The sequence below is a fragment of the Bos taurus genome, chromosome 6 (genome assembly GCF_002263795.3).
Source record: "Bos taurus isolate L1 Dominette 01449 registration number 42190680 breed Hereford chromosome 6, ARS-UCD2.0, whole genome shotgun sequence".
NCBI lineage: Eukaryota > Metazoa > Chordata > Mammalia > Artiodactyla > Bovidae > Bos > Bos taurus.
This window is the reverse complement of record NC_037333.1, coordinates 66,668,015-66,686,180: the sequence shown is the minus strand read 5'-3', so window position 1 is coordinate 66,686,180 and position 18,166 is coordinate 66,668,015. Positions and strand designations below refer to the sequence as shown.

Here is an 18,166-nt window from a genome sequence, read left to right as displayed (position 1 = left end):
GGAAAATCCCATGGATGGAGGAGCCTGGAAGACTGCAGTCCATGAGGTTGCTGAGGGTCAGACATGACTGAGCGACTTCACTTTCACTTTCATGCATTGGAGAAGGAAATGGCAACCCACTCCAGTGTTCTTGCCTGGAGAATCCCAGGGACGGGGGAGCCTGGTGGGCTGCCGTCTATGGGGTCGCACAGAGTCGAACACGACTGAAGTGACTTAGAAGCAGCAGCAGCATTTTATTAGTGGGGAATCTTGGTCTGGGGGAGGAGCTGGTATGGATACCTACTGCCCATCTAGGCTCATTTTTCTGGGTATCAGATGTTGACTCTATGCAACTTTAAAGGAAACATCCTTAGGGATGAAATCCTGACAGGGTAGCTCTGTGAATACCAAGCAGCAAGGGTAAGGGGAGGATCCTGGACACAGCTGGGCCCTTGGGACAGCAGAGCTTCAACATGGGACTTCATGTCCATGGGCACGCAGGCACACTGTCCGGGCCCAGCAGGAACTTGTTTCCAGCCATGTCACTGCAGCACCCTGGAGACCCAGTAAGGAACTTGGATCAGTCATGATTGCAGGGGTGTCATCATGGAGCTAGTGGTTAAAGAACCCACCTACCAATGTATGAGACATAAAAGGAGCTGGTTTGATCCTTGAGTTGGAAAGATTCCCTGGAGGAGGGCATGGCAACCCTCTCCAGTATTCTTGCCTAGAGAATCCCATGGACAGAAGAGCCTGGCAGGCTACAGTCCATAAGGTCAAAAAGAGTCGGTCGTGACTGAAGCAGCTGAGCATGCATGCACCTCTGGGTGCTGGCAGAACATCAGGAAAGAAGGCAAAAGCTGATTTGCCTGCTGGCCATTCACTTTGTATAAAGCTGGGCTCCAGCCACCACAAGGTTGGGTTGCTTTGTTCTTGGTGTTTTGCTGATGCCTTAACTGGTTGTATGGAAGCTGAGTGGTGTGTATACCAGAATAACACAGTAAACTTGCTAAAATGTGGATCAGTCTCATCTTTATTCACTCCAAAGTTTGAATCCCACTTGAGACTCACTGTTTTTTCCTGAATGCCTGTAGAAATTCACATCTGATTACATCCATTTTGGTATTTTATTTTACAGCTTCTTATTCATACTTCATTGTTGGATGTGTATGTGAAGTCCCTATAGTTTTGTTCTACACTTACATTGTCTAAATATTTTAAAGTTAGGGCTAATCCAAATTTTAAAAAGTTCTACACTTCTGGTACATTCTTGAATTTTAAAAAAATACACAAAAACCTATCTAGTGGTAATTTAAGTATTAGACCATTACTATATTAAAAATAATTTCTACCTATAACTAGAAATAAGATTGTTAATACAGCCTCAGAAGAATGATAGAGTGAAACTTCGGATTATATCTGTAAGTATATAAAAAGTCTTCCTGCTAACAAAACTTTTTCCTCCCAGATATTAAACTAACCATGAAGAAAGTGATTATCAATACATGGCACTCTTTTGTAAATATTCCCAATGTGGTTGGACCAGATGTTGAAAAGGAAATAACAAGGATGGAAAATGGAGCATGCAGGTAAATGCACACTTTCTTCTATGTATTTTTAATACCAGCCACCATTCTTAAATTTGAATGGGCTTAACTGCAGTTTAAGTTTTAATTTCAAACCTTGAACTTCATAATTTATTTAATTTAGTGAATTTGCTTCTACTTTGTGACAGCTTCAGTTCAGTTCAGTCACTCAGTCGTGTCCGACTCTTTGCGACCCCATGAATCGCAGCACTCCAGGCCTCCCTGTCTATTACCAACTCCCGAAGTTCACTCAGACTCACGTCCATTGAATCAGTGATGCCATCCAGCCATCTCATCCTCTGTCGTCCCCTTCTCCTGCCCCCAATCCCTCCCAGCATCAGAGTCTTTTCCAGTGAGTCAACTCTTTGCACGAGGTGGCCAAAGTACTGGAGTTTCAGCTGTAGCGTCACTTGTCTAACAAATGAACATAGATATTATTGTGGGCATTCTTTAGAAGCACCTTTGCCAAATATTTCCTTTGTCACTGGCAGGACCTTTCCTCATGAAACATTTCACATCTAAAGGGACAACAGTGCCATGGAGAAATGTGGGGAAAAAGAATAGTGTGAAATGCTAATGTGTTTTAAGAGTATGATTTAAAGTGGTCACCCTATAAATGAAGCAAACATGTATAAATAAGTTGAATTTATTTTTGGTGAATTGAAATGTTATTACAAGTTAATTAAAAAACCTGTATTATTTGACCTGAAGTATAGGTATCAAGGGCTACCCTGGTGGCTCAGAGTGTAAAGAATCCGCCTGCAATGTGGGAGACCTGGGTTCGATCCTGGGTTGGGAAGATCCCCTGGAGAAGGGCATGGCAATCCGTTCCAGTGTTCTTGCCTGGAGAATCCTCATGGACAGAGGAGCCTGGCACACTACAATCCATGGGGTCCCAAAGATTTGGACACGACTGAGCGACTAAACACACAGATATAAAGGGGGCTTCCCTGGTAGCTTAGCTGGTAAAGAATCCGCCTGCAATTCAGGAGACCCTGGTAGGTTCCTGGGTCGGGAAGATCCCCTGGAGAAGGGATAGGCTGCCCACTCCAGTATCTTGCCTGGAAAATCCCCATGGACAGAGGAGCCTGGTGGGCTACAGTCCATGGCATAGCAAAGAGTCAGACACAACTGAGCGACTGAGCATACATGCACACATAGATATCATACTTTCTGACAAATACTAACATTATCGTCATCAATTCATCAAACAATACAAATATGAGCGTCCTAGAGAGTAATTTCTTAATTACACGCATTGTGCTGGATTGTGCATATACTCTAATTCTGTTCTTCTTGAGAGTAAATTGCTACTTCTGCACAGTTTGCATTTCAGTCTTATTACACATTGTTGTATGTGTTTGTTTGAAAGAGAAGGAGAAGAGATCCCCCAGTGAGAAGTGTTGTTCCCCTATAATGGTTCAAAACATTGATCCAATTCATCTTTGCCACCTTTTGGACCGTAGCTCCTTTTCTGGTGATGATGACGACAGTGCCTCTATGTTTGAAGAATCAGAGACTGAGAACCCCCACGCAAGGGATTCCTTTAGAAGTAATACACACGGAAGCGGACAACCATCACAGAGGTGAGCAATGCGATCGGTCCCTCCACACTTGTTTTTAAACTATTATTTAGATGAAAGAAAGGCACTATTCTTCCACTTGGTGGGCTTGGTAACCTTGATAAGCTTGGCAAACCTTCCTGCTGCCCAGCTACTCTGAAGTACATTCTGTTCCTTACTTTTTTCTTCTCTTGGGAAACTGCCATTGCTTGATGATGATTCATGTTTACGGGGCTCCAAGTCATAAACACACTTTCCAGTCAGTTTCCCTGAGACCTGTGTCTATCCCTTAGGAAATCTCATGCCTGAGTCCTCTCTGATTTCCTCCTCTTCTCTGATACTTCTTCCAAGCAATTGTATGTGAGAGGGATTAGCTGTCATTCTCTAAAATGCTCTGTCCCCTTCAACCCTACTTTCAGGGAAGGCAAGCACTAGGGTGAGTATCGAGAAGAGAAAAGCTAACAAATCCACCTCAAACTGTTGACTCTGAGAGTGTAAAAGAAGTGTAGTATTGGTGTGGATGAGGGGTTCCCATTCTATCACGATTATTCACGTTTTCTTTGGCTTTATCCCTCTCTTTTCCCCCTCTCCTCTTTCTTTCCCCACTGACCACCTTCACCTTTCCTATTGTTTTCATTTCTCTTGTCTTCCATGACAGTCTAAGACTTAGATTTCTTGCTGAGAGTTAGTAGCATCCAACTTGGCTTACTCAGGTTGTAAGAATGCTAATGTGATCCATTGTAAGCACTGATGAATAGACATTTACGGATCGCTTTGATTCACGGCACTAACATTCAGCAACTCACACTTCATGGAAGCTCTCTATTTTCAAAAATTGCCTAGGCACTGGTTAGTAATGGGTAGAAACTGGAAAGCATTTGTTCTTTAAGACTGTTTGCTTGCCATGGACATTGTATATATGGTAACTACTAAGACTTTACTGTACTTTTTCATTTCCCAGGGAGCAATACCTGCCTGGAGCCATTGCACTTTTTAATGTTAACAACAGCAGCAATAAGGAGCAGTAAGTATATCGGCAATAGAAAACCAAATTTTTGTTTTTAAAGAAAACCAGTAAAAAGGCATAAGGACGTCTGAATGTGTTAGACTCCAAATACTTATTTGGCAAACTCTATCTAATGCAATTCCAATCCCAAAGAAAGGCAATGCCAAAGAATGCTCAAACTACTGCACAATTGCACTCATCTCACACGCTAGTAAAGTAATGCTCAAAATTCTCTAAGCCAGGCTTCAGCAATATGTGAACCGTGAACTTCCTGATGTTCAAGCTGGTTTTAGAAAAGGCAGAAGAACCAGAGATCAAATTGCCAACATCTGCTGGATCATGGAAAAAGCAAGAGAGTTCCAGAAAAACATGTATTTCTGCTTTATTGACTATGCCAAAGCCTTTGACTGTGTGGATCACAATAAACTGTGGAAAATTCTTCAAGAGATGGGAATACCAGACCACCTGATCTGCCTCTTGAGAAATTTGTATGCAGGTCAGGAAGCAACAGTTAGAACTGGACATGGAAGAACAGACTGGTTCCAAATAGGAAAAGGAGTTCGTCAAGGTTGTATATTGTCACCCTGTTTATTTAACTTATATGCAGAGTACATCATGAGAAATGCTGGACTGGAAGAAACACAAACTGGAATCAAGATTGCCAGGAGAAATATCAATAACCTCAGATATGCAGATGACACCACCCTTATGGCAGAAAGTGAAGAGGAACTAGAAAGCCTCTTGATGAAAGTGAAAGTGGAGAGTGAACAAGTTGGCTTAAAGCTCAACATTCAGAAAATGAAGATCGTGGCATCCGGTCCCATCACTTCATGGGAAATAGATGGGGAAACAGTGGAAACAGTGTCAGACTTTATTTTTCTGGGCTCCAAAATTACTACAGATGGTGACTGCAGCCATGAAATTAAAAGATGCTTCCTCCTTGGAAGAAAAGTTATGACCAACCTAGATAGCATATTCAAAAGCAGAGACATTACTTTGCCAGCAAAGATCCATCTAGTCAAGGCTATGGTTTTTCCTGTGGTCATGTATGGATGTGAGAGTTGGACTGTGAAGGAGGCTGAGCGCTGAAGAATTGATGCTTTTGAACTGTGGTGTTGGAGAAGACTCTTGAGAGTCCCTTGGACTGCAAGGAGATCCAACCAGTCCATTCTGAAGGAGATCAGCCCTGGGATTTCTTTGGAAGGAATGATGCTAAAGCTGAAACTCCAGTACTTTGGCCACCTCATGTGAAGCGTTGACTCATTGGAAAAGACTCTGATGCTGGGAGGGATTGGGGCAGGAGGAGAAGGGGACGACAGAGGGTGAGATGGCTGGATGGCATCACTGACTCGATGGATGTGAGTTTGAGTGAACTCCGGGAGTTGGTGATGGACAGGGAGGCCTGGCGTGCTGCGATTCATGGGGTCGCAAAGAGTCGGACACAACTGAGTGACTGATCTGATCTGATCTGATCTAATGCAATTGCAAAGATATTCTTTTGTTTTGTCATTTGGTTATTTCCTCTGAAAAATTGACCTAGCCATGTTAAAAGTAGTATGTGTTTATTTGAATACATGTAGGAAACCCTTGTCTAGAGCATATGTGCAATTGCACTTCCATGTGGTTAGGGTTAGGGTGGCTGACCAAATAAATGAAACGTTATTAATCGTTCTCATTCTGAGTCAATATGTCTTAGGTCAAGTTTCCCAGGAGACAGTCTCTGGGATGGAGGCTTGTATGTGGAGGTTTATTGGGAGTGCTTTCAGAAATGACACCTAGAAGGGAGTTAAGGCAGTAGGACTGGGTAGAGAGAGAAGCACAGCATCCATAATATACATTGATTCAAGTCAGAATTATTTGATACCCTTTCCATGGTGTAATTAACTTGCCACCAAGTGACCACTTTCTTCAAGTAATGGTGCTATTTTAGAGTCATAGGATTAGTCTTTGTAACTGGAAGGTTAGACAGTATTAGCAGCAGTTAAATCACCTGGGTGAATGGGACCTCTGTGCTGGGCCCATACATCATCTCCATCTCTATCACCATGGTTGCTCCATTCATGTTCATGTGTGTCAGCATCATTGAAAATGCCAGTGACAGAGGGTAGCTTTATCAGCAGGCAGGTTTTTTTCTCCTTGCTTGTTTTTATTTTCCTTTTCCATGGCACCTGATATTTGATGGGCATTAACATGGGATACAGAGATTTTAAAACTTTGTGCCCATGCTCCTGAAGTCCATTTAGTCTGCCTGTTCTCCAGAATTATTTTTGCTGATCTTTAAGTATCTTTTCATCAGGTCCCTGACCAACCAGCCAATGCATTGTGACTGTCCATGAATCCTTGTACATTCTTAATTTGAGCCATTTCTTTTTTTCCCACAAAGTGGATGACTATGCAGTGTTTGACACTGTCCCATTGGTAAGATTAACCTCACTGTCTTTTAAGGCCACCTCTCCATAGTGCTTTTCTGTAGACAACAGCTCATTTTGGCTTAATCCAAAGTGTCAAACTGACTCATCATAGATCATGCTCTTTCAGCTGCTCATACAAAGCCAATATATGGCCATGATAGGGCAGGAGGAGTAGCTTTGAGACAGCAGTGGTAGATGATATGGGGAGAAGGTGCTGAGCCACCTGCTCAATCCCATATATACCACTTTATCATATGATAGACTGCAATACAACTTTAGGACTTATTAGTTCTGACAAGATCCAGCTCATGGTCAGCGGTCATTGTCTATCCTATGGTTAGATAATCCTCCTTAAGGTCCCAGTTAACTTGATGTCATTGATACAGATATCGTGGACCAATGTGATAATCTGAGGAATGTCCAGATGGCCCAGGTCCCTCGAGATTATGTCATGATAGTAGGTGGGAGAGTTAACATAGCCCTGGAAAATACTGCAGATGACATACTGTTGTCCATCCCTTGCGGATATGGACTGTTTATGACCTTCTTCCCTGAGAGTGATTAAATATAACGCATTCTCCCCGAATATAACACTGACCCAGAATCTTAGGGATCTGGTATAGATTGGGTGAGTGCATTGTTTTTCACATTCACCAGAGTGGCTGCAATGGGAGCTACTATTTGGTTGATTTTGCAGTAGTCTGCTGCTGTCCATTAGGATCCATCTGGTTGTAGTAGGGGTCCGACATTGAATTAAATGAGGATGTGATGGGGAAATACCACCCCTGCATGCATTAGGTCTTTAAGGATTGATTTCCTTTCCTGTCCAGGATGCAATATTGTTTGTTTGTTTTTTGCCAGAAGGTAGGAAACAGCTTTATGGCTTCCACTTGGTCCTCCTCACTACGTTAGCTCATATTCCACAAGCCAAGAAACTTGTGGAGATGTTGTTGTTGTTGTTCAGTTGCTCAGTCATGTCTGACTCTTTGTGACCCCATAGACTGCAGCACGCCAGGCTTTCCTGCCGTTCACCATCTCCCAGAGTTTGCCCAAACTCATGTCCATTGAGTCAATGATGCCATCCAACCATCTCATCCTCTACTGGAGAAAGTATAAACACATGACACCTACTATGACAAGTATATTCAATAATAATTTCCCCAGTCTTTCCCATAAAGAGAATCAATGGATTTCAAAGGAGGAGAAGGGGACCACAGAGGATAAAATGGTTGGATGGCATCACTGACTTGATGGACATGAGTTTGAGCAAGTTCTGGGAGTTGGTGATGGACAGGGAAGTCTGGCATGCTGCAGTCCATGGGATTGCAAAGAGCTGGACTTGACTGAGTGATTGAACTGAACTGAACTGGAGAAATGACCACAAGCCGGCATCTTCAGACCCAATGGAGGCCCCACAAATTACTACCAAACCACCATGTGTCCCCCATTTTAATGGAAGGGGGCATGATAATGCTTTAGTTCCTGGGTCTCAATAACAAAACTTGGGTCCTCTGCCAAGTGGTCTTTAATGTATCTAGGCATTCTTTTTATCCCCCAGGGTGCGTGTCTGCATGCTAAGTCACTTCAGTCGTGTCCGACTCTGCAACACTGTAGCCCACCAGGCTCCTCTGTCTATGGTGATTCTCCAGGCAAGAATACTGGAGTAGGTTACCATGCTTTCCACCAGGGGATCTTCCTGACCCAGGGATCCAACCTGTGTCTCCTATGACTCCTGCAGTGCAGGTGGATTCTTGACTGCTGAGCCATCGGGGAAGCCCCACTAGGGTACAGTTACCTAAGTAAATGACCATTGATTGTCTTTAAGCGAAAGACTGGGGAAATCATTACTGAATATACTTGTCATTGCTGTTGTAGTCCTTCTTCATGGGAGCTTGGCTTTTCCTCCATTCAGGGGTTTCATTTTTGAAAGCTTACTCAGGTTTAGAAACTGTTCAAGGGGTTGTGACTTTTTATTGGTGTAACTTGCCCTCAACCTGCTGATCATCCATTCCTGGTTTTTTTTTGTTGTTGTTGTAAATGTTAAACAGTACCCTAACAAGTCAATGGGATGCCCACCTATCTAGGAACGCAGTAGACTATTAACCCCTTCTATAGCTTTCTGTGGGTTAAGGCCCTGGCTACTGTGTGCTGCCGCTGCTGCTGCTAAGTCTCTTCAGTCGTGTCCGACTCTGTGCCACCCCATAGACGGCAGCCCACCAGGCTCCCCCGTCCCTGGGATTCTCCAGGCAAGAACACTGGAGTGGGTTGCCATTTCCTTCTCCAATGCATGAAAGGGAAAAGTGAAAGTGAAGTCACTCGGTCGTGTCCGACTCTTCTCGACCCCATAGACTGCAGCCCACCAGGGACCTCTGTCTATGGGATTTTCCAGGCAAGAGTACCAGAGTGGGGTGCCGTTGCCTTCTCCGGCTACTATGTGTACTTAACTGCTAATTACAACAATCAGGCCCACTTCTTTTCTGATGGGTAAGCACTGCCGCTGATCTCCATGATTCTAGATCCTGCCATCCCTGAGAGCAATAGGGACCTGGTTCTATACCCAGGTCAGTGTCTCTCACTGCTCCCTGAAGTAAACAGAGGACAATACCACTGAGCTGCTCAGTGATGCTGGTGCCCCTCTCACCAGCACAGTCCCTATCATTTTTGTATCCTCTCAGCCCTCTTAGGGAACACAATCAGTTGGTGGGCTAGTTTGCTTACTTAGTGTATTCATTTTAGCATGCCGCTTCTTTGAATCTTTCTGATACCTTCTTCCACCATCTGCCATGACATTTTGTAATTTTTATGTCACTTGGTGTGAGCCATCACCTTTTCTAAACTTTTTTTTAAATTTTATTTTATTTTTAAACTTTACAATATTGTATTGGTTTTGCCAAATATTGAAATGAATCTGCCACAGGTATACATGTGTTCCCCATCCTGAACCCTCCTCCCTCCTCCCTCCCCATACCATCCCTCTGGGCCGTCCCAGTGCACCAGCCCCAAGCATCCGGTATCGTGCATCGAACCTGGACTGGCGACTCGTTCCATATATGATATTATACATATTTCAATGCCATTCTCCCAAATCATCCCACCCTCTCCCTCTCCCACAGAGTCCAAAAGACTGTTCTATACATCAGTGTCTCTTTTGCTGTCTCGTATACAGGGTTATTGTTACCATCTTTCTAAATTTCATATATATGCCTTAGTATACTGTATTGGTGTTTTTCTTTCTGGCTTACTTCACTCTTTATAATAGGCTCCAGTTTCATCCACCTCGTTAGAACTGATTCAAATGTATTCTTTTTAATGGCTGAGTAATACTCCATTGTGTATATGTACCACTGCTTTCTTATCCATTCATCTGATGATGGACATCTAGGTTGCTTCCATGTCCTGGCTATTATAAACAGTGCTGCGATGAACACTGGGGTACACATGTCTCTTTCCCTTCTGGTTTCCTCAGTGTGTATGCCCAGCAGTGGGATTGCTGGATCATAAGGCAGTTCTATTTCCAGTTTTTTAAGGAATCTCCACACTGTTCTCCATAGTGGCTATACTAGTTTGCATTCCCACCAACAGTGTAAGAGGGTTCCCTTTTCTCCACACCCTCTCCAGCATTTATTGCTTGTAGACTTTTGGATCGCAGCCATTCTGACTGGTGTGAAATGGTACCTCATAGTGGTTTTGATTTGCATTTCTCTGATAATGAGTGATGTTGAGCATCTTTTCATGTGTTTGTTAGCCATCTGTATGTCTTCTTTGGAGAAATGTCTATTTAGTTCTTTGGCCCATTTTTTGATTTGGTCATTTATTTTTCTGGAATTGAGCTGTAGGAGTTGCTTGTATATTTTTGACCTTTTCTAAACTTTTAAATGCCATCCAAGAAGGTGCCAGCACCATCTCCCAGGGTCTGTGTGAGGATGTGAAATCCTGTATCATAGGAATGTACTCCTATAGCTGTAAATTCCTCCTTATCTGACTTTATATTCTGTTCCTGTTAGGTGCCAAGCCCCGGCTCCTTGTCAGTTTTATCTCCTGTTTCTCCTTGGTAGCAGTTTTCTACTTCTGCTGGGCCATTCCTACCCAGATGAAGTTCATTTGTATATTTGCACCTGAAAGTTTCCCTCCCTTTAGGATTCTTCCTCTTCTTCTCAGCCTCTACAACTCTTACCTATACCTGGATGCCTAGTTTATTCCTACTTCTCTTTAACAGCATTCTCTGACTATCCCAGTAGTAATGAGATGCTTGTTCATTCAACTCTGAATATTATATTTTCCCAAGACATCTGAGCCAACAGTGACAGCCTACTATTACTTTTGCTCTGTCTGACTCCAGAATCCATTCTTCTGCTGACAGAGAAAGCCAACTGCAGAAAGAGGCCTCTAATCACATACTCTCCACTCAAGAAGAAACAGTACATAGAAGATGATCTCAAATCCAGTGAATGATTCTAAGAACTGGAATTCTAATTCTGTTACCACAGAACTTTTTGACTGCTCATAAAACATTGCTTCAGCCAGGATTACCCCTCTAGAGAAATGTCATGACATTTTCTGGAAATTCTCAAAGTTCTTATTCAAGCATAAATCTAAGTGACATCAAGAAGCTGAAAGTTTAAGTAATCATTTTTTGGATATGTATTGAGACTTTGAAAGTGCACTCTTACATCTGTTATTTTGTAAATTTCCCTCCCTGGGTTTATGCCTTTATCCACCTCCATTTTCTCCAAATTTCTACATGCACTAATTCCTGGGAATTTTTATTTGCTTCTTATCTGGGTATGTGTCTATTTTTGGTTGAACACTCCATTAAGAGATCAGATTTCTGGTCTCTGAACATGGGGGTGTGTCCTTGAACACAAAGCTCAGAATTCTTGCCCAATGAAGAGAAAAGTGAATAAGAATGGAAGTCGGAATGTGATTTGTTTATGTGACGCAGATGCTGTTTTTTCCTATAGAGAACCAAAGGAAAAGAAGAAAAAGAAAAAAGAAAAGAAGAGGTAAGTGAGACTTTGCCTTGAATGACCCCAAATTTTTCTGCCCATAATATTTTTGTATTTTACCAACTATATTGCTCACTTTTTCAGCAAGCCAGATGATAAAAATGAAAATAAAAAGGACCCAGAAAAGAAAAAGAAGAAAGAAAAGGACAAAGACAAGAAAAAGAAAGAGGAGAAAGGCAAAGATAAGAAAGAGGAGTAAGTATTTTTAATGGCATTGAGATTAGAAGTAAATTTGTGATAGGTTTTGAATGCAGAGATAATTTCCCAGAAATTCACAGGAAAGAGGCCCTGTGTAAAGGCTAAATAAATTGTTGTCAAATGTGAATTAATTTTTTTTCCAATTTCCTTAAAATTAGCAATGGTAGTCTTAATCTCAATTTTCTCATCAAGAACTTTCAGTGTCATAGTTAATTTCCTTCCTCAAGCACTGATGAAGATAAACTTATTATTGGGACATATTTAGGATCCAAAGAAAATTGCATTTCTAGGCTCTTACCATCATTTTTTTATTTGAAGTAAAAATTTAATAATTTCATTAATGTTTTTGAGTCATCTATACTATATGGCAAATAATCTAAAGTAAAGTAGTCTCATTACAAAAGCCATGCTTAAGAGTTAAAATTTCATAAGAATAAGACTGAGTGATGTTTTCTGAGCTATCTTTTTACTTTATAATTAAAGAAAAACTTGTTCGTTTAACTTACTCAAATAAAACTCTTTATCAGACAATGGTTTAATTATTTGTGCCTGTTAGCACTTTGTTGATGTTGTATATAGGGAAAAATCCTTAAAAATAATAGACTTGATACCAGAAAGTTTTTAAAAATGTCATTTGATGGTATAGTTTCTTCCTTTCTTCTTTCTCTTGTCCTCTACTTCTTCTCAATTCTTCATTCACACTTAAGGACGAGTACTTTTTATTAGATTGTGTTATATTCTTCTCTCCATACAGATGAGAAAGAAGCCATGAGTTCCCCCTCACAATGTGGTCCCTGATTGTTATATTACCTGGTAAGGGGAGTGGCAAAACCATCATTCTCCCACCACCCGTAACCCTCCAAAGGGATCTGTGGAATATCCAGAGTCTGGCATGATCTATGCCGTTGTTCTTTCTCAGTAGCTGGAGTGATAGAAGTGTCCGCAGCATCGCAGTTAAATAAGGGCTTGGATAAAGTCTAAAGTATGGTTTAATGTGAGACTAATAATTTAACTATCCACCCCTCACTAACCGGTTTCTTATAATTAATGCACTATGTCAAACTAGTCTTCCCACTGTGGAGTGAGCTTCTCCAGCTTGTTTTTATATCATTAATTGTGGGTGATGGGTGTAACCATATTTGATATGTGAAATAAAAATCTTGTTTCTTGGTAACCTTCCCTTTATTTCTAATTGCTGGTAGAGAGAAGAAGGAAGTCGTGGTTATTGATCCCTCAGGAAATACGTATTACAACTGGCTGTTCTGCATCACCTTACCTGTTATGTATAACTGGACCATGATTATTGCAAGGTGTCTATATATTTTTATGGATCTCAACCCACTTTTAGTTTCCAATTTCACTGACTTAACAGTTTGGCTTAGAAGTCTTTAGGACACACCTTTCTCCACCACCAGTTTTCTAGATGTTACATCATTCTCTGCGTTTTCCTAAGATCAAGAGTTATTTGGTTTCCAATATCCCTGGAAATTCAGAACTGGGATGGGGGATATGGGCATACTTTTAAACTTTTTAATTGCTCAATCATTTAATTAGAGTTTGGGGAGAAACTTTTTATTTTCTTTGGCCTGCAAGAAAAAGAAAATTGCCAAGACTGGAAAAAGATCAAAGATCTAGGTTTTATAGAGCAAGATGGGTTTCCCAAGTAGTATCTATGGTTCCTTGTCTTTTAGACAGTGAACATCTCAGTCACCTAGGGCCAAGTGTGATTTCCTGAGGCACTTTGGGTGTAAACAGTCAGTATGAACCTGGTTATCAATGTGTATCACCAAAAATTATCAGTATTTTGACATTAGCTTGAGCCATTTATTTTCATTTGATATTTTCACAAAGCTGACTGGTATAATGGAAAGAATGTTGAAATTCAGAAATGTGAAAAAACTAAATCTAACCCTCAGATTTGGGAATAAATTTGGGAAAACCATGGTTGAGTAAATGGATTCTAAGGACCCCTCCTCACCTTAGTGTATTATATTTCTCATCATGATAAAAATTATACAAAGAGGACTTTTATTTAAATTTATTTAAATTGGTCCCCTTTCATTTTATTTATACAAGTTTTTCTTTTACAGAGCATGTTTTGATGAACTTCAGTCTGATTACCTAGAATACTGGCTTGCTTTTGATTACTTATCAGATGTAGTCTATCTTCTTGATATGTTTGTACGAACAAGGACAGGTAAATATGTTTAGTTTTGGATATTTTGCAATTTTGTGCTTTTGTCTCTGTTTAATTTGAAATTTATTAATTCAAGTATTCTTAAAGAAAACAAAGAGTTTTTTGAGAAGAAAAGGCACCATTGAAAGCAAGAGTACCATATACTCAACCACAGGCTGGTGTGTGTTAGTCGCTCAGTTGTGTCTGACTCTTTGCGACCCCATGGACTGTAGCCTGCCGAGTTCCTCTGTCCATGGACTCCTCCAGGCAAGAATATTGGAGTGGGTTCTCATTGCCTTCTCCAGGGGATCTTTTTGACTCAAGGATTGAACCTGAGTCTTCCACATTGCAGAAGGTTCTTTACCATCTGAGCCACCAGGGAAGCCCAACCCACAGGCTTAGGCTACTCCAACTGATTCAGAAGGACATTACTAGCAACCTTCTGGATATGGATTGATGGCTTTCCTCCATTAGCCTGTTCACTGGGTTCATACCAGGCAAGAGGAACAGAGAGAACAGAAATATTCTGCAGCTCTGTGAGGAAAGGGTAATTGCTACTTAGCAGAGGTACCTTGAAGAGACATGGGGGAAAAGGTCATTGTACTTAGCAGAGCTGTCCTAGAAATATTATAAGAAACAGGACATACATCTTTAATTCAACCTTATGGTTCATAGGGAGGCATTATTGACCAATAATCTGGGCAGGATCTGATAGCTTCTTACTGAAGTATTCTTGTTAAATAGGTATAAGCTTATTGTTTCTATACTACTCTCTACATGCAAAGGTAACCTATGTATGCAGAGAATGGCTTTTAAGAATCATTATGTAAAATAGTGACATTCTCTAGTATCAGTGCACTGAAACAATATTTCAGTTCTGTTCTATGCACAGCTCTGGTAACCAAAATAGGAAGAGAAATAAAAATTTTCCCTAGTGAAATATATCAGAGCATTGAAATTCTGGGTTTAATACACAGGGCCCATGGTAGCAGCTTAAGTGAAAGGAAGATCCCAGATGTCTAATTTAGCCTGGGGAAGGTCAAGAAAGAGATATGAAAATGAAGCCTCTAAGGAGACATGCTTCACATTGAAAGGGTAAGGCAAGACTATGCAGGACAGTCAAACAGCAAGGAGGTACCCAAGCTTCAAGGGTGAGGCTGGGATTCTGACAAAAGAGTGGCATGAGGAATTAAACACAGTGCTAGAGCATGCAGAAAACTTTGTATGAACACTGTTTATAAAAAGAATAGCTTAACCTGGACAAGACACTGAGCCTAGAGAAATTTGCATATATACCTCATATATATACATTGCATATAATCTCCCACTTTTGTACTTATATAGCTAGATTTTTTATTTCTGCCAAAGAACATTTTCCACAGCCATATGTTGATCTCATTACATTGCTGAAAGTGTATTTATTGAAATGAGCTCTTGTTTTGAACTCAGCAAAGTTGGTTGAAAGTTACTTTAGAAAAATTCACAACGGCATAAAAAGGAAAAACTTTTTTTTTTCTATTTTAGGTTACCTAGAACAAGGACTACTGGTGAAGGAAGAGCGTAAACTCATAGACAAGTATAAATCAACCTTTCAATTTAAACTTGATGTTCTATCAGTGATCCCAACTGATCTGCTGTATATTAAGTTTGGCTGGAATTATCCAGAAATTAGATTAAACAGATTGTTAAGGATCTCTCGAATGTTTGAGTTCTTCCAGAGAACAGAAACACGGACAAACTACCCAAACATCTTCAGGATCTCTAACCTTGTCATGTACATCATCATCATCATCCACTGGAATGCGTGTGTGTACTTCTCTATTTCCAAAGCTATTGGGTTTGGAAATGACACATGGGTCTATCCTGATGTTAATGATCCTGATTTTGGCCGTTTGGCTAGAAAATATGTGTACAGTCTTTACTGGTCTACACTGACTTTGACCACTATTGGCGAAACACCACCTCCTGTGAGGGATTCTGAGTATTTCTTTGTGGTGGCTGATTTCCTCATTGGAGTGTTAATTTTTGCCACCATTGTCGGTAACATAGGTTCTATGATTTCCAACATGAATGCGGCCAGGGCAGAATTTCAAGCAAGAATTGATGCAATCAAGCAATACATGCATTTTCGAAATGTAAGCAAAGATATGGAGAAGCGAGTCATTAAATGGTTTGACTATCTGTGGACCAACAAAAAAACAGTGGATGAGAGAGAAGTCTTGAAGTATCTACCTGATAAACTAAGAGCAGAGATCGCCATCAATGTTCATTTAGACACATTAAAAAAGGTGCGCATTTTTGCAGACTGTGAAGCTGGTCTGTTGGTGGAGTTGGTCTTGAAATTACAACCCCAAGTCTACAGTCCTGGAGATTACATTTGCAAGAAAGGGGACATTGGCCGAGAGATGTACATCATCAAGGAAGGCAAACTCGCCGTGGTGGCTGATGACGGGATCACTCAGTTTGTAGTATTGAGTGATGGCAGCTACTTTGGTGAAATCAGTATCCTTAATATTAAAGGTAGCAAAGCTGGCAATCGAAGAACAGCCAATATTAAAAGCATTGGCTACTCAGATCTATTCTGTCTCTCAAAAGATGACCTCATGGAAGCTCTAACTGAGTACCCAGATGCCAAAGGTATGCTAGAAGAGAAAGGGAAGCAAATCTTGATGAAAGATGGTCTATTGGACATAAACATTGCAAATGCTGGAAGTGATCCTAAAGATCTTGAAGAGAAGGTCACCCGAATGGAGAGCTCAGTAGACCTCCTGCAAACAAGGTTTGCTCGGATCCTGGCTGAGTATGAGTCAATGCAGCAGAAACTGAAGCAGAGGCTAACCAAGGTTGAGAAATTCCTGAAACCACTTATTGACACAGAATTTTCAGCTATTGAAGGATCTGGAACTGAAAGTGGGCCCACAGACTCTACACAGGACTGAAAAGCTGGTTTTTCATAAGGACATTCCTCAGGATCCTTTTGGTGATGTGATGAAGGTACCTGTAAGCCGGGAGACAAGGATGACTCAGCTGGGAATTTTTCCATAGGGAAAATGTGCTTTGGTACAGGGCAAAAAGCCATACATTTGCTTGTGAGGTACTATAGCTAAAGAATCATCACACTTAGAATTTTTCACAATGGATGACCTGCAAAGAACCAATTAACTTGTCAGCATCTCTTATCTTCTAATTTTTTCACATATGGTCCTTTTATGTAACACTCTTTATAAAAGTAAACAAGCATCTCTCACTTTCAGACAATTTATATTGCTCAGGGGCAACTGAAAATTATCATGTACCTCATGTTCAGGATACTATTTAAAAAGAATTAGAATGCAATAAAGTGATATAAATCCTAAAGCTATAGCGAATATTATTTATTTGATAATTTGGTCGAGAGTTTAGGACATTTTAGAGCTTCCAGGTCATTTTAAAGACCTTAATCATTTATGCTAGAGCTTGGGAAGAATGGTTGAAAGAAACTTCTTACTGATATAAGCATGACAAATCATATTTATATATGTGTGTATGTATATATGTGCATGTGTGTATATATATGTACATATGCACATACACATACATACACACATGGTGTGTGCATGCTCAGTCATGTCTGACTCTTTGCAGCTGCATGGGCTGAAGTTTGCCAGACTCCTGTATCTGTGGGATTCTCTAGGCAAGAATACTGGAGTGTGTTGCCATTTCCTTTTCTGTACACACACACACACACATATGACTATGCTGTGCTTAGTTGTGTCTGGCTCTTTGTGACCCCGTGTACTATAGCCCGCCAGGATCCTCTGTCCATGGAATTTTGCAGGCAAGAATACTGGAATGGGTTGCCATTTCCTCCTCCAGGGAAACTTCTGGATCCAGGGATTGAACCGGAATCTCCTGCATTGCAAATGGATGCTTTACTACTTGAGCCATCGAATAAGCCTTGTTGTTTTTGTTGCTCAGTCTTGTCTGACTCTTTTGCAACCCCATGGGCTATAGCCCACTAGGCCCTGTGTCCATGGGATTTCCTAGGCAAGAATACTGGAATGGGTTGCCATTTCCTTCTCCAGGGGATCTTCCCGACCTAGGGGTCAAACCCACGTCTCCTGCATTGCAAGCAGGATTTTTACCACTGAACCACCTGGGAAATTGAAAATCATGAAATTGAAAATCATAAAATATTATAAGAATCTTTAATTATATAAATTTTAAAATTCATGATTATTAAAGCTTGATAGAAGTTGGCTA

General features: G+C 40.9%; 1 protein-coding gene across 1 annotated transcript in view; it reads left to right on the top strand.

Moving 5' to 3' along the window:
- CNGA1 (cyclic nucleotide gated channel subunit alpha 1) overlaps positions 1 to 17,278 on the top strand; it is a 37,967-nt gene extending 20,689 nt beyond the window's left edge. Inside the window, 8 exon segments of the mRNA NM_174278.2 lie at positions 1,448 to 1,568; positions 3,032 to 3,151; positions 4,089 to 4,151; positions 11,506 to 11,547; positions 11,635 to 11,745; positions 12,951 to 13,058; positions 13,839 to 13,945; positions 15,449 to 17,278. Of these exon segments, the coding sequence (NP_776703.1) occupies positions 1,462 to 1,568; positions 3,032 to 3,151; positions 4,089 to 4,151; positions 11,506 to 11,547; positions 11,635 to 11,745; positions 12,951 to 13,058; positions 13,839 to 13,945; positions 15,449 to 16,863 (2,073 nt within the window). The 5' untranslated portion in view covers positions 1,448 to 1,461 and the 3' untranslated portion in view covers positions 16,864 to 17,278.
- The last annotated feature ends 888 nt before the right edge of the window (positions 17,279 to 18,166 follow it).